The 14,454-nt window shown below is 46.9% G+C and overlaps 1 protein-coding gene across 1 annotated transcript in view; it reads right to left on the bottom strand.

The window, feature by feature from the left end:
• The window catches only part of LOC113423574 (unconventional myosin-Ig-like), a 56,559-nt gene that overhangs the window by 20,322 nt on the left and 21,783 nt on the right, over positions 1–14,454 (bottom strand). The window contains 7 exon segments of the mRNA XM_087946000.1: positions 1,048–1,214; positions 4,588–4,720; positions 6,858–6,932; positions 8,200–8,270; positions 11,105–11,275; positions 12,282–12,396; positions 13,848–13,993. Coding sequence (XP_087802126.1) covers positions 1,048–1,214; positions 4,588–4,720; positions 6,858–6,932; positions 8,200–8,270; positions 11,105–11,275; positions 12,282–12,396; positions 13,848–13,993 — 878 coding nt within the window.

The raw sequence follows: 14,454 nt of genomic DNA, 5'->3' as shown, positions 1-14,454 counted from the left end.
GTCATGCCCCTGGTGGAGTCTGACTCTGAGGGAGAGGAGGAACAGCCGACAGGGAGTGGGAGTGTGGCTCCAGAGGTGGTGGAGGAGGCTGGGGAAGGGCAGAGGCCGGCTGAGCAGTCAGAGGAGGACCCAGGCCCATCCCTTCTCCATCCTAGGGCACGCAGGGAGAAGAGGATCAGGGAAAAACATGGTCTACTCGGGAGGAGATTACCATGATCCTCCTCGTGGCTTGCAGCTGGGAGCTAGGTATATAAGTTTGTAACTGCGTAGTCAGAATTGCTGGAGTCAAAGTTTAGTGTTTTCTTTGAAAGAGGTTTATCTTTGCTGGCGTTCTTCCCATGGACTCTCCTCGGTTATTTCCCTGGAGTTTATGATTCGTTATCTTGGCTGGCTTCGGAACTCTCGTCAATGCGGTTTGTTGTGGTTTTCTTTTTGCCTCATTTTATTTACTTTTGCGACTTTAAACTGTGCCTAATAAAACAGTGAAGTTAAGTTGAAGGCCTTACCGGACTTTAATGTATGTTTTGGGTTATTTTGAGAGACTACGGGTCATCACAGGGGTCCTTGGTGCTCTGTGAGCTTGCTTATTTTCGTTCAGACATCTCATGAACCAACTAGATAATCTCACTGGTGTCACAAAGGAATGGCATTTACACTGTGTTCTTTGGCTTTTCTCCAACGTTTCCCAAAACAGCTAATAAAATGTTTACACGCCGCTTACGATGTCTACCATGCTTTCCTGGCTGTGTCCAGCACCTTCCTCCTCCCTGCTCAGCAAATGGCCGAAGATCCCAAATTCCACCAAAGTCTGCCCAAGACAACACCAGGGTCTCTTCTTCTTCAGGAACTTTGGCAAAAACTCGGCTGCAAACCGTGGTGGGATTCTCACTGTTCTGGCGAACCCCTTGTTCCAGTGATCAATCAGCTGGCTCTGAACCAATTTGCTCCAACAAGCCCTGTGCGCCTACCCACTTTTTTTTAAAATGCAGAGCATCCCCAAAGCAGTTGTTATACCGGTTGAATTGCACTCCTGGCTGCAAACCTTACCGGAGTAAGAATCGGTGGTATGGTTGCCTGTAGGCAAAACCAGCCCTTCGGACCCGGACATTCTCCAGCAGACCCAAATATGAGACTTGGTGACGGCAGCGTTCCTCGTCGAACAGAAACGGGGACTTCTGGTCATTGGGCTTGATGCAACGAACGTAGAAAGGCTCCTGTTGAAAAAAAAAAGAGGATGCATGGAGTTTACGCAAGGACCATCTCACGTCTTTAAGTTTGCCCCGTTGTCTAAAATTGCATTTCTGGTTGGAAAGACCATCAGGTTTCCTCGGGTGAAACGAGCACCAATGGAAAAATTTGAAATTGGGGTGGCTAAGTTCTGGCTAAGTCCTGCAGATAGTCCTCGACTGATGACCGCAAGCCCACCTCAAATTTCCATCATGAAGAGAGACAGTTGCTAAATGAGCTCTGCCCCATTTTATGACCTTCCTTGCCACCATTGTTAAGTGAATCGTTGTCATTATTGGTCGCATGGTTGTTAAGCAAATCTGGCTTCCCCATCGACTTTACTTATCTGAAGGTCATAAAAGGGGATTTCACATGATCCCAAAAATGAGTTGCTTCCAAGCATCTGAATTCTGATCTTATGACCACAGGAGCACTGAAATGGTCGGTAAGTGTGAAAAATGGTCATAAGTCCCTTTTTCAGTGCTGTTGTAACTTTGAACGGTCACTAAACAAAGTGTTGTAAGTCAAGGACTTCCCTGAACCACACAACCCCGGTCCAGACTTCACAATCCCAGCGATTTGCTTAACAACAGTGGGCAGGCAAGATTGTAAAATGGGGCAAAACTGATTTAATGACTGCCTCATTGAGCCGTAGACATTTGGGGCTCGATTGCAGTTATACATTGAGGACTACCTGTAAAAACTTGCCAACAGCCAAAAGGAAGGTGTTTTGTGTCACATTTATTAGAGAGGATCTTGGCTGCTGGCTGTCGCCAATATACTGACTTTTCCAAGATTTTCTAGCCTGAAATGCTGCAACTCTGGCATGCTATTTATGGAGGCGTTGCATAATAAACCTTTTAAAACTAACCGTATTCTCCATCTTAGTGTGGCTTATTTATAGCACACCAGTCATGCACAAGCTGCCACCTAAGCAGGCTTCTCATTTTAGTTGCCAACGAAGCTGAAAATAGACCTAGTAAGCAATGAGCCATGGTCCCACTCCTTCCCCCACCACAGCCCCTCCCTTCCCCAACCGGAAGGGAACTCCGAATGCTGGCTTGTCTCTGTCTCGTTCTTGTTCTCACGCTCCGTTCATAGGATGGAAGTCCACCTGTCTTCAAGTTGCTAAGTTTGAGGGATATAGAAGGAGCAGTGGTGGTATGCTACCAGTTCTGGCCAGTTCAGCAGAACCGGTAGTGAAAATCACTACCGATTTGGCTGAACCAGTTCTCCAATGATCAGTGGAGAGGATAAAAGAAGCGACAAGCGCATGGGAGGGTGGGAGGTCACATCTAGCTTTTCCTTTCTTCATTCTGTCAGCGGATTGGCGTGTTAGGGGCATGCATGCACACACGATCACCCACCAAACGGGTAGCAAACAAGGTAGGAACCCGCTATTGAGAAGGAGGATCTCAGATACTTGGGAAGGTCCCTACTGACATCCCTCAGTGTCCTGTTTGCCCCAGTCTCCTTTTTCTGAATCTGTATTCACAGGACTGGAGAATTCTGGGAGTTGAAGCCCACCTGTCTTCAGGTTGCTAAGTTTGAGGGACATAGAAGGAGGATCTATGATACTTGAGGAGGTTTCTACTGAGGTGGCCTCTTTGCCCCAGTCTCTCTTTTCAGAGCCCCGTTCAAAGGACTGGGGAATTCTGGGAGTTGAAGTCCACCATCTTAAAGCTACCATGGTTGAAGAACATACCTGAGATACTTGGGAAGGTGTCTACTGCTAAGTTTGGAGGACATAGAAGGAGGATCTCAGACAAGGGTGGGATTCAGCCGGTTCGGCCCCATTTGGGCAAACAGGATCTTAAATTTATATCTCGTTCGCCAAACTGGTAGTTGAACCGACCGGCTAGCCCCACTCCCTACCCCGCCCTTCCCAGCAGTCTCTATGTGGACCATTTTGGATGCAGGTAAGTCTGTGCGGAGGCTCTGGGAGGGCAACAAATGGGCCAAACCTGAACTTCCAAAAGTCCAGAAACAGGCTTGTTTCTGGCTTCTGGAGCCTGGGGGGGAGGCCATTTTCATTCTCCCAGAGGTCCAAGGGAAGCCTCCAGACCCTGGGGAAGGTGAAAAATGGCTGAAATGGAAGTCCCAGTAGGCCATGTCGACCGTGACCATGCCCACCCATCAACCAGAGAACTAGTTGCTGGGATTTTTGAATCCCACCCATGATCTTAGATACTTGGGAAGGTGACTTTGTTGAACTGTCCCAGTGATCTGTTTACCTTTCAGAACTGTGTTCGCAGCATGAAAAAACTTCAAAATTCAGAGGTGTCAACTCATAAAACATTCCTATGCCTGTTTTAGTAGTTGCCATAAAGAAAAAAAAGGGAGTGGGGAGAGGAAGGAAATCTGGAAGAGCAGTTCAGTGGTTTGAAATCGAAAGTACATTCCAACTCTTCTCTTTAAAATACTGTAACTAAACTACCAGAGCTTTTGCCCGCAAATATATTTAATTGGAGAACTTGAATCATGACACACAGCCCGTATTTGGAGAATGTGATTGATGACACCCAGCCCAATTGGAGAATCTGGTTTATAAGACCCCCAGGGGGGAGGGGGGAAACAGGGTCACAGGTGACTGTAAATTACATATGCCAGAGTTGGCTTCATCCAGGGCAGTGCCAGTATGTCGCCTCTAATAAATCCTTTGAAGTTTTTTGAAGTTTGGCTCGAGAATCATGGTTTAATTAGGGTGATTGCTGGAATCCTGACACAGAGATGGCATGTTCTTTGCAGAATAGAGGAATGGACCGAGGTGTCCATGATCAAGAGAGTTGGTTGACCTCATGGAGAACAGGAAACAAGGTTGGGTCCACCAACACTGTAGAACGGCGCTCCTCAAACTTGGCTAACTGAAGATGGGTGGACTTCAAATCTACTGTCTAATGATTTCAACTCTACCATCTACTGAGGTCCTCCTGTGGCCTCTTTGATCCTGTCTCTCTTTCTCGAGCCCTGTTCCAAAGACTGGAGAATTCTGGGCATTGAAGTCCACCCATCTCCAAGCAGCCATGGTGGGTTTCCAAATTGTTTCCGACCGATTCTATGTGCAGTTCTATGCAGGCGCACTTCTGTCGACCTCTGTCAATGCTGGTAAGCTGAGCTGTTTTTTTTAGCTCAGCTGAGGCGTGGCAATCTCCTCTGCCACGTGAATCAGCTGAGGTAAAAAAAAAACAAGGGCATACAGGAGAGGTAACAGTGGGGGCAGGTGGGCGGGGCAACCAGAGGTGGTATTTGCCAGTTCTCCGAGCTACTCCAAAAGTTTAACAACCAGTTCACCTGAACCAGTCCAAACTGGCTGAATACCACCTCTGGAAACACTACCAGAGAAAGGAAGATCTGAGATACCTTGGATGCTAGGTTGTCCACCAAGGCCACGATGGAGTTCTTGAAAAGGGTGGCGGCAGTCAGGGGCCGCTTTGTCACCTCCGTGATGCTCTGCTTGCCCTCCGGCCACATCTCCTGGAGGAGGGGGTCTGTGCTGGGGAAAGAAGCCCAAAAGGGGGGGTCAAAGAAGTCAAGATGGCGGCCAGAAGGAGATGACTGTCGCTGAGAAGGTGGAATTTTTGTGGACTGAGATCCACCTCTTGACGTGAGGCGTGAAGAAGCACCAACGCTCCAACTTTTGAAATCACCCCTCTAGTGAAGTTCAGGTCCTCTCCCTGTCAGAGTCCAGAGGCTGGCTTAGCATGATGGGAGTTGTAGTGTGATGCTTTTGGAGGCCTGCCCGCCACGCCGAGCAATTTCCTGAACTGACTTGCTACCAAGACCAGGGAAGGCCATTAAATAACAACAACAACAATAATAACAGTAATAATAACAGTAATAATAACAGTAACAACAAAACAATGATGATGATAGTAATAGTAATGATAGTAATGATAATGATAACGATGATAATAACAAAACAAACAACAACAATAATAATAATTAATAATAATAATACAGCAACACGGGTAGGCCTCCACTTACGACCATTTGCTTAGCGACCATTTGAAGTTACAACGGCCCTGAAAAAGACGTTGTAGGACCGGTTTTCACACTTATGACCCCCATGGTCACATAATCAAGATTCACATGCTCGGCTACGGACTCGTGTTTGTGACAGTTGCAATGTCCCAGGGTTCCGTGGTCGCCTTCCGCGAGCTTCTGATGAGCCGAATCAACGGGGGAAGCTGGATTCGCTTAAGAACCATCTTACTTACTGAATCATGTGGTCATCAATGAGGGAAGCCAGGGTTGCGGCCTGTCGGCCACCAGCCCCTCTGGCTGCTGAATTGGATGAGGAGGAGGCATGGGAGTCAGGGCCACCTGAGAGCTCCGAGGGAGAGAGGGAATGGAGCTGGCAGAGAGGATGGGGGGGGGATGGAGGTGGAGCCTGAGCCGTCCATCAGATGAAGAGGTCTGGAGGGGGCTGATGAAAAAGAGGAGGAACAGCTGGGTCCAGTACCTGATGCATAGATGCCCAATAAGGCAAAGGAGAGGAGAGGAGAGCAGTGGAAATCTATGGGCCGGTCATTGGGATGCTAGCGAAGCCCTACTAGATGTGGCAGACAACCAGGGGTGGGATGCAAATATTTTTACGACTGGGTCTGTGGGTGTGGCCAGGTGGGTGTGGCTAGGTGGGGATGGCCATATGACTGGCTGGGCGTGGCTTCTTCTTTTCGTTTTTTCGCAGCATACCCCCTCCTGGGCCTCAGGGAAGCCTCCTGGGCGAAGCAGGAAGACAGCTGGCACACCTGATCGTCGGGAGGGGGGAGAAATACCATAAGTACTGACTGGGTGGGGAGGGGAGGGGCGGGTGGAGAGGGTTGGGGCCAGCCAGGGACATGATTTGCCGGTTCTCCAAACTGGGCAGAATTGTAACCACCGGTTCTATAGAACCGGTCCGAACTGGTAGCACCTCACCCCCTGCAGAAAACTATTCGTCTCCCTGCCGGACAGACTTGTTAGCCAAGATTCGCTTAACAACTGTCTTACTAACTGAATCACGTGATCCTTTTCTTGGGACCTTCTGATGAGCCAAGTCAATGGAGGGGGGTGAAACCGGATTCACTTAATGACTGGTTGACTAGCTGAGCAACTGCTGCGATTCACTTAAGAATTCTGGCAAGAACTATTGCAACATGGAGCAAAATTGTCTCTTCACAATTGTCTGCCATGGCAGCCTTTTGGGGCATTTAATGCTCCTTGTGAGAAGCCAGAATAAGAGAAGGACGGAGTTGAAAGGGACCTTGGAGGTCATCTAGTCCAACCACCTGCTTGAGCAGGAGACCCTTACAGAATCACGGAATAACAGAAATGGAAGGGATCTCAGAGGTCATCTAGTCCAACCCCCCCCCCCGCACAAGCAGTAGATACTTAGAGAATGATAGAATAATGGAGGGGGGGACGCCTTAGAGGTCTTCTAGAGGTGAACTGCAGGGAGTCACTGAACAACGGTAGCAAGGAAGTTCGTAAAAACTTAACAACCCAAACCGGGGGTGGGGGGGGGGAGAGAGATCAATTTTGGTCGTAAGTCGAGGACTACCTGTGCGACGAGGTCAATGGCCAAACTGTCCACTTGAGGTGAGTTTTCCTGAAATCCAGGCTTGTTCCACTGCCTCAGCCCGACCTACCTGTTGTACAGCAGTCGCTTGAAATCCTGGAACAGCGTATCCTTGTTCTTATCGAGAAATCCTTCCACAGAATACCTGAAACCCAGATTCAGATTCGGGGTGGATCCGAGGGTGGACAGGACCTGCCTTCCTGTGTAGCACGATGCTCAGGGTGTTGGACTAGGTGTCCTCCAAGATCCCTTCCAGGTTCTGTTCCTATTCTTATTCCCTATTCTATTCCTATTCTGTTCTGTTCTGTTGTGTTCTATTCTGATTCTATTCCGATTCTATTCTAAATTCTATTCTATATTCTGTTCTATATTCTGTTCTATATTCTATTCTATTCCGATTCTATTTTATATTCTATATTCTATTCTATATTCTATTCTATATTTTATTCTATTCCAATTCTATTCTATATTCTATTCTATATTCTATTCTATATTCTATTCTATTCTATTCCGATTCTATTCTATATTCTATTCTATATTCTATTCTATATTCTATTCTATTCTATTCTATTCCAATTTATTCTATTCTATATTCTATTCTATATTCTATTCTATATTCTATTCTATATTCTATTCTATTCTATTCTATTCTATTCTATTCTATTCTATTCTATTCTATTCCGATTCCATTCTATATTCTATTCCATCTTATTCCTATTCCTTATTCTATTCTATTCTACTCTACTCTATTCTATTCTTGAGCAAATCAGTGCAAATCTATGTTTGTCAAAATCGGTTGCTTTAAGATGGGTGGACTTCAACTCCCAGAATTCTCCAGCCAACATAGGTAGATGTGAATTCCCAGAATCCCCCAGTCAGCATGTATGGACTTCAATTCCCAGAATCTCCCAGGCCACTTGCTTTGAATGGGTGGATTTCAACTCCCCGAATTTCCCAGCCACCCGGCCTGTACTTCAACCTCCAGAATTCTCCAACCAGTATGTCTGGACGTCCCCAGAATTCTCCAGCCAACATGGGTGGAGATTAATTCCCAGCATTCAATAGGCAGAATTCCTAGACTCCAACTCCCAGAATTCCCCAGCTAACATCATCGTTGTCTTTTAATGACTCCATAATCCCTTGCAGGGTGGAGTCTAGGCAACTGAATGGAGCTGAATGTTTACTGGCCGGATGCTCTTCCTGTTGCCAATGCGGAATTATATTCATCAGACATAATCTCAACATGAATTCAACTCCCAGATTCCCCCAGCCAGAATGGGTGGAGATTAATTCCCAGAATCCCCCAGCAAGCATGCCAGGGCTTCAACTCCCAGAATTCCCCCAACAACCACCACGCTTCTTTTACCACCGGAAAGGGAAAGTAAGGGAAAGGATTAAGAAAAGTCACTTGCGTAACATCTCCGGCATAATGCTTGATCCGGAAATCACGCCCATACTCCATGGACTTGTCAGTGGAATTGAGCTGTGAGAACACACAAGCCAAAAATCAGTCAAGGTGAGGTTGGGTGGTGGATGTATCTTTTCTCTTGCTCGTACAACCTTGCTTGTTCTTACGTGGCAAAGCCAGGGGTGGGATTCTACCAGTTCAGACCGGTTCTGTAGAACCGGTTGTTATGATTCTGCACAGTTCGGAGAACCAGCATATCATGCCTCTGACTGGCCCCGCCCACCCCTCTCAGTCCACCCCTCTCCTCCCAGCCAGTCCTTATTGCGCATGCGCGACATCGCTGACTGCGTTCTCCCTGCCCAGTCACTTCATAAGGTATTTATTTATTTATCCTCCCAACGATCAGCTGTTTCGACATTCAGCTGTTTCGGGATCCCCCTCGCTGTCTTATAGCTTTGCCCAGGAGGCTTCCCTGAGGCCCAGGAGGCCAAAAAATGGAGTGCGGGGAGGGGACACTACAAAAAAAGAAGAAGCCACACCCAACCAGTCACATGGCCACACCCACCTAGCCATGCCTACGTAGCCACACCCACAGAACCGGTTGTTAAAAAATTTGAATTCCATCCCTGGGAAAAGCCAAAAATAGCACAAAAAAGGGGGAATTGTGTAGATTGGATTCCATAATCAGCCACATGATTCACTTGCCAACCATGTTTACCTCTTCGTGATTGGGGCAACTCAATTTACAACCATCATAAAAATGGTCATAACACCGAGTCAGCTCACGTGATGATCCGTTTCATCAATGGCCCCCAAACCCATGACCAAAATCCCAGGCCCAATTGAGCTTGTAAGTTGAGGACTGGCTGTTAATGGCATTATATATTTCTAACTTGGCTTTTACAAAGTCACTCGATCGATCCAGAATTGAGCTGGGAGGGGCCTTGGAGGTCATCTAGTCCAACCCCCTGCTCGAAGGGGAGACCCTAGGCCGTTTCAGACAAGCGGGTCTCCGGTCTCTTCTCCAAACTTCAAAACCAAAATAAATGTATAAAAAAAACTTTCACGAAACCACATATTTAGATTCAAAATATAGAAAACCAAAGAGTATATATACATTTATTTTACTAAAGCAACTCAATTTCTATATTTTTCCTATAGATGTTAAAAATGGTGCATTCAGTGGCACTGTTTGTAAAATAAAGGAAAAAAAATGATTTAAAAAAAACATTTTTAAAGGTAAAGGTTCCCCTCGCACATACGTGCTAGCCATTTCCGGCTCTCAAGGGTGGTGCTCCTCTCCATTACACAGCCGAGGAGCCAGTGCTGACTGAAGATGTCTCTGTGGTCATGTAGCCAGTATGATGAAATGCCGAAGGCGCACGGAGCACTGTTACTTTCTCACCAAAGTGGTCCCTATCTTGTTTTTTTACGGGCTTTCGAACTACTAGGTTGGGAGAAGCTGGGACAAGTAACGGGAGCTCACTCTGTTACACGGTCCTAGGGATTTGAACCACTGAACTGCCGACCTTTCTGATCGACAAGCTCAGCTTATTAGCCACAAGGCCACCACGTCCCCTTAAACATATAAATAAATCTAAAAAACAGTCACGTCTGAAATGGTATAGAATCTCCTGCTTGAGCAGGAGACTGGACTAGAAGACCTCTAAGGTCCCTTTCAGCTCAATTCTGATTCTGTTTCCAATTTTAAAGGACAGCTTTCTGAAAGCTTTATAATAGTACTAGCTTGGTTCCTATGCTTCGCTACGAAACTATGTGGTCGGACTTAGTTTTGGGGGAGGAAAATAAGGGGAAAAATTCTGCCTCTGCCTACCAGCATCCATCGGTATTCATCTAGCTAATGTCCTGTCAGTGTGTGAGAGAGCTGAGAGCTGTTTGGAAACTGAAACAGTAATTGCTGTGTGAGCAAGAAGGAGACAGCTAGGAGCCTGGGTGTGGCTTAGCTCAACTGTTCTAGACTAAAGTTGGTTGCTGCTTTTGAAACTAAAACTGAAAGTGAAACTCTTCTGCTTGTGTTTTGCATTTGGAGTAGGTTTCTTTTCAGGTGGGGAGGGGGAGCAGAACTCCTTAGCATCAGAGCATGTTAATAATATACAAAATACTAATGCTGTGATGGTCATTTCGAAAAATACTTTCTTAGTGAGCACCTAGAAGCCAAGAGGAACATGTGTGCCAAATTTCAAGTTTGTAGGCTTTATGGTTCTGGAAATTTTGTGATGATGCATGAGTGGTATTTTGCTTTTATATATATAGAAGATGATCAATTTATGACCATTGGTTTAGTGACTTTTCAAAAGTTACAATGAAACTGAAAAACAGGACTTATGACTAGTCCTCACATTTACAACCATTGCAGCATTCCCCACAAACACATTGTCAAATTTCAGCACCGGTATGCATTTAGGATGGTTGCAGCATCCCGGGATCACATGATCACCATTTGAAATTCTTCCCAACCGGCTTCCATCAGGCAAAGTCAATGGAGGAAGCTGGTTTCACTTAATGTCAACGTGATTCGTTTAACAACTGTAGCAATTCATCCCAAAAGCTCCAAAGCCAGGGACGACTCACTGAACAACTTCCTTGCTTAGCAACGGAGATTCTGATTCATGCTACGGTCATAAGTCATGGACCTCCTGTCGCCAATTGCCCGCCTCCCCTTTCCTCCCTATAGCTGCCCTGGGTTCAAATTGCACTGTTGCTTCCTTTAACTTTTAGAATTCCCTACCTGCTGCACTGTCACCCAGATTATTCAGAAAAAAACATACAAAAATCGAAAAGTGTCCCTACGTGGTTGCCAAATTGTGTTTCCCCATATCCCATATGGGGGCAGTAAAGGATCCTCAAATTATCTTCCTTACGGGGTATTACTCCTGCGATCCTCTTACCTTCCTGCTGGTATAATGTGGGTGTTTGCCAAGCCTGGCATCCATACTCTCCAAGAAAAGGGCATCAGTTACTTTGCCCACAGTCAAGCAAGCTTCATCCAGGATGGCGATGACACCCTTGTGCGGTTCTTCCACTAAATCGACGATGATTTGATTGTCAAAATATTCAATCTGTTGAGAGAAGGCAGAGTTGATGCTTGGCAAGGGAAGGGTTAAAGTAGATTCCCCCCCACCAAACTTGGATGCTTTAAGGTGTGTGGACTACAACTCCCAGAATTCCCCTGCCAGCCATGCTGCAGGAGAATTCTGGGAGCTGAGGTCCACAAATCTTAAAAGTTGTACAGGTTGAGAACTACAGTTACAGGTACTCCTTGATTTACAACTTTTCATTTAATGACCACTCAAAGTTATGACGGTGCTGAAAAAGGGGGCTTATGACTAGTCCTTGACTTACAACCATTTGTTTAATGAAAAGGGATATGACTAGTCCTCGGCTTACAACCATTCATTTTACAACAATGCTGATAAAAAGGAACTTAGGATCATTCCTCAGACTCATGACTGTTGTAGTGTCCTCATGGTTCTGTGATCAAAATTTGGGCAACTGGCACGTATTTATGATGGTTGCCAAGTCCTTCATTCAAGTGATTGTCCTTTGTGATCTTCCTACCAAATGGGATTTGCTTAAGGATTGCATGATTCACTTAACAGCCATGGCAAAAAAATCGTAAAATCCAGCACGATTCACTTAATAACTGAATTTATGATGGAAATTCCGGTCCCACTTTGTGATCCCACTTTGTGATCAAAAGTCGAGGACTAATTGAGGGGTCAGCAATCTTAAACACTCAAAGAGCCACAAAGGTCCCAACTGGAAACCCCCCATTCAATTCTGGAGTCAACTGAAAGTCGAGTTCCCCCCCTCCACCAGAGTCCCCTCCTTGCCTGGTGTCCTTTTTCCTTTTATCGACTATTGACCGAGAGCCGCAGCAGAGGGATGAAAGAGCCACATGTGGCTCCAGAGCCATGGGTTGCCGACCCCTGGACTACCTGTAATGCTTCAGTTTCAACAGTTGTCGTTGAGCTCTCCTCTGATTTTATGGGAAAAAATTAATTTCAGACTGAAAACCAATTTGGAGGATGTTCGGAGGGCTGCGTCAATGTTTAGGGGACTCACGTGTTGCCATTCAATCCCCTCACGCTGGTATTCCTGCTGTTCCTGCTGGAGGATCAACTCGATGAACAGCTGCTGCAGCTTCTCATTACAATAGTTGATACAAAACTGCTCGAAGCTAGAAGAAGACACTTAGAAGGTCAGGATCTTTGTCCAACAACCCATCCCCCCCCCCAGCACCCATCCATCTACAGCAGGGTTGTCAAGCTTGATTTCATTGAGGGCTGCATCAGGGTTGTGTTTGACCTCAGGGAGGCCGGGGGGAAGGGGCGTGGCTGGGATGGACATGGTCAAGTCGACGTCATTTGTCGAGGCTCCATTTTCGGCCTCCTGGAGCCCTCAGCCAGTGAAAACAGAACTTGGGGAGGCCACATGTGGCCCACCTGGGCTCCATTTTTGGCCACGACAGCCTCCTGTCATGGTTGAAAATGGAGGGCTGAAAATGGGAGGGCTGTATGCGGCATTCCCGAGCTCCATTGTTGCTGGCAGAGGCACCACGGACCAGTCTGCAGTTTCCAGGGTGCTCCCGTAGGCCGGATGTAAGCAACCTGCAGGCCAGATATGGCTCACCGGCTTTGAGTTTGACACCCCGATCTACAGGAATTCTTTGCTTAATGACTGACCACTTAACAGCCATTACACACACACACACACACACACACACACACAGCAGCCTCTGGCTGCACCCAGTCTAGCAAAACAAAGGAACAGGAAAATGAGTCCATGAAACAGGGAACAAACATTGAGTCCACAAAGTCCAGAAGAAGGCAAGTAGTCCTGCAAACTCCAAATGTCTTTACCGGCACAACAAACTCTACCAATTCAGCATTTGTTCCTGACAAATGCCGATTCCCGCAATGTCTCCTTAAATCTCAGTCCCCAGGTGTGCCTTGGGAAGGTGGACTGGGCGCATTCCTCCCGAGTTGTTGGGTCGGCCTGCGCTGTTCCTGCCTTCTCTCCACTCTCCGTGCTTGAGGATCAGGAAGGGGCAGTCCTTGCTCATTGCCTGCGCAACATTGCTCCTCATGTCCACTGCTTGCCCTCTCTTGGTTATCCTGCCCCCGTTCCTCCCTGTTAACAAGCCGTCCCAATCCCGAAGGGCCCTGAGCTGACTTGGCCTGCTCCTCTCCACATTCCTCTGAAACCAGTGAAGCCGCTGCCTCAATCTCCGTTGGCTCCAGCTCGTCTTCCCCCGCAGATTCAGGCTCCAATGGGGGCATGACATAGAGATTTCAATGGAGGAAGCATGCAGCCAACTAATGATGAGGAAGAGGAACTGCCTTCTGTACCTGATCACGAGAATACGTAGGGCAGAAAAAAGGCAGGAGCAGAGATGGTCAACTCAATAACTCGTAAAGGGACAGCCTTGCCTATCTTGATGCATTGCATCAGAAGGTGGCTATTTAAGCACAGGAGAGAGTAAGAAGCGAACAACATTAAATTGAGGCCGGCCAGCGATGGCCCATTCAACAACTGCAACAACTTATAACCAAACTTCCAAGCCTGGTTTTTAGTCGTTAAGTGAGGACTGCTTGTACAATCCAAATAAATTCTCCTGGTGTCTTCTACCTGTTGTTGTCAAAGATCTCGAAGCCGTAAATGTCCAAGACACCGATGACTGTATTTTTGCCATGGATTCGCGGGTCGTAGTTCTTGACTGCGATGACGGCATTGATACGGGTCACAATCCAACAAAAGAGCCGCTCATAAATAGCCTGCGGACAAACACGGGGATAAGACTGTACATTCATTGTGCCAGATGAACTGAGTTTAATGACTCCCCCACCCCCAAATGTCCTCTTTAAGATGCCGTGAAGTCACACTGACTTGGGTAAGATCAAGGAAGAACAAGATTTTGGATTTTGGAGCTAGTTTCGTCCGGTGGTGAAGGAGCCATTGCTAGAAAGAGGGAGATGGAGACTTCTAGTCCCACCTTCGCCGGCTGGGTAATGTTGGTCCAATCACCAGGATATTGGCTCAGTTCTAGTCCCGCCTTAGGCATGAAAGCCAGCTGGATGACCCTGGGCCAATCACCAGGAGACTGTGAGTTCTAGTCCCACGTTAGGAATGAAAGCCAGCTGGGTGACTTTGGGCCAATCACCAGGAGACTGTGAGTTCTAGTCCCACGTTAGGAATGAAAGCCAGCTGGGTGACTTTGGGCCAATCACCAGGAGAC

This window comes from Notechis scutatus, chromosome Z, assembly GCF_049901735.1.
Source record: "Notechis scutatus isolate UNSWTSFEM ecotype Mainland chromosome Z, rNotScu1.2, whole genome shotgun sequence".
In the NCBI taxonomy this organism is placed as follows: Eukaryota; Metazoa; Chordata; class Lepidosauria; order Squamata; family Elapidae; genus Notechis; species Notechis scutatus.
This window is presented reverse-complemented; position numbering and strand designations above follow the sequence as displayed.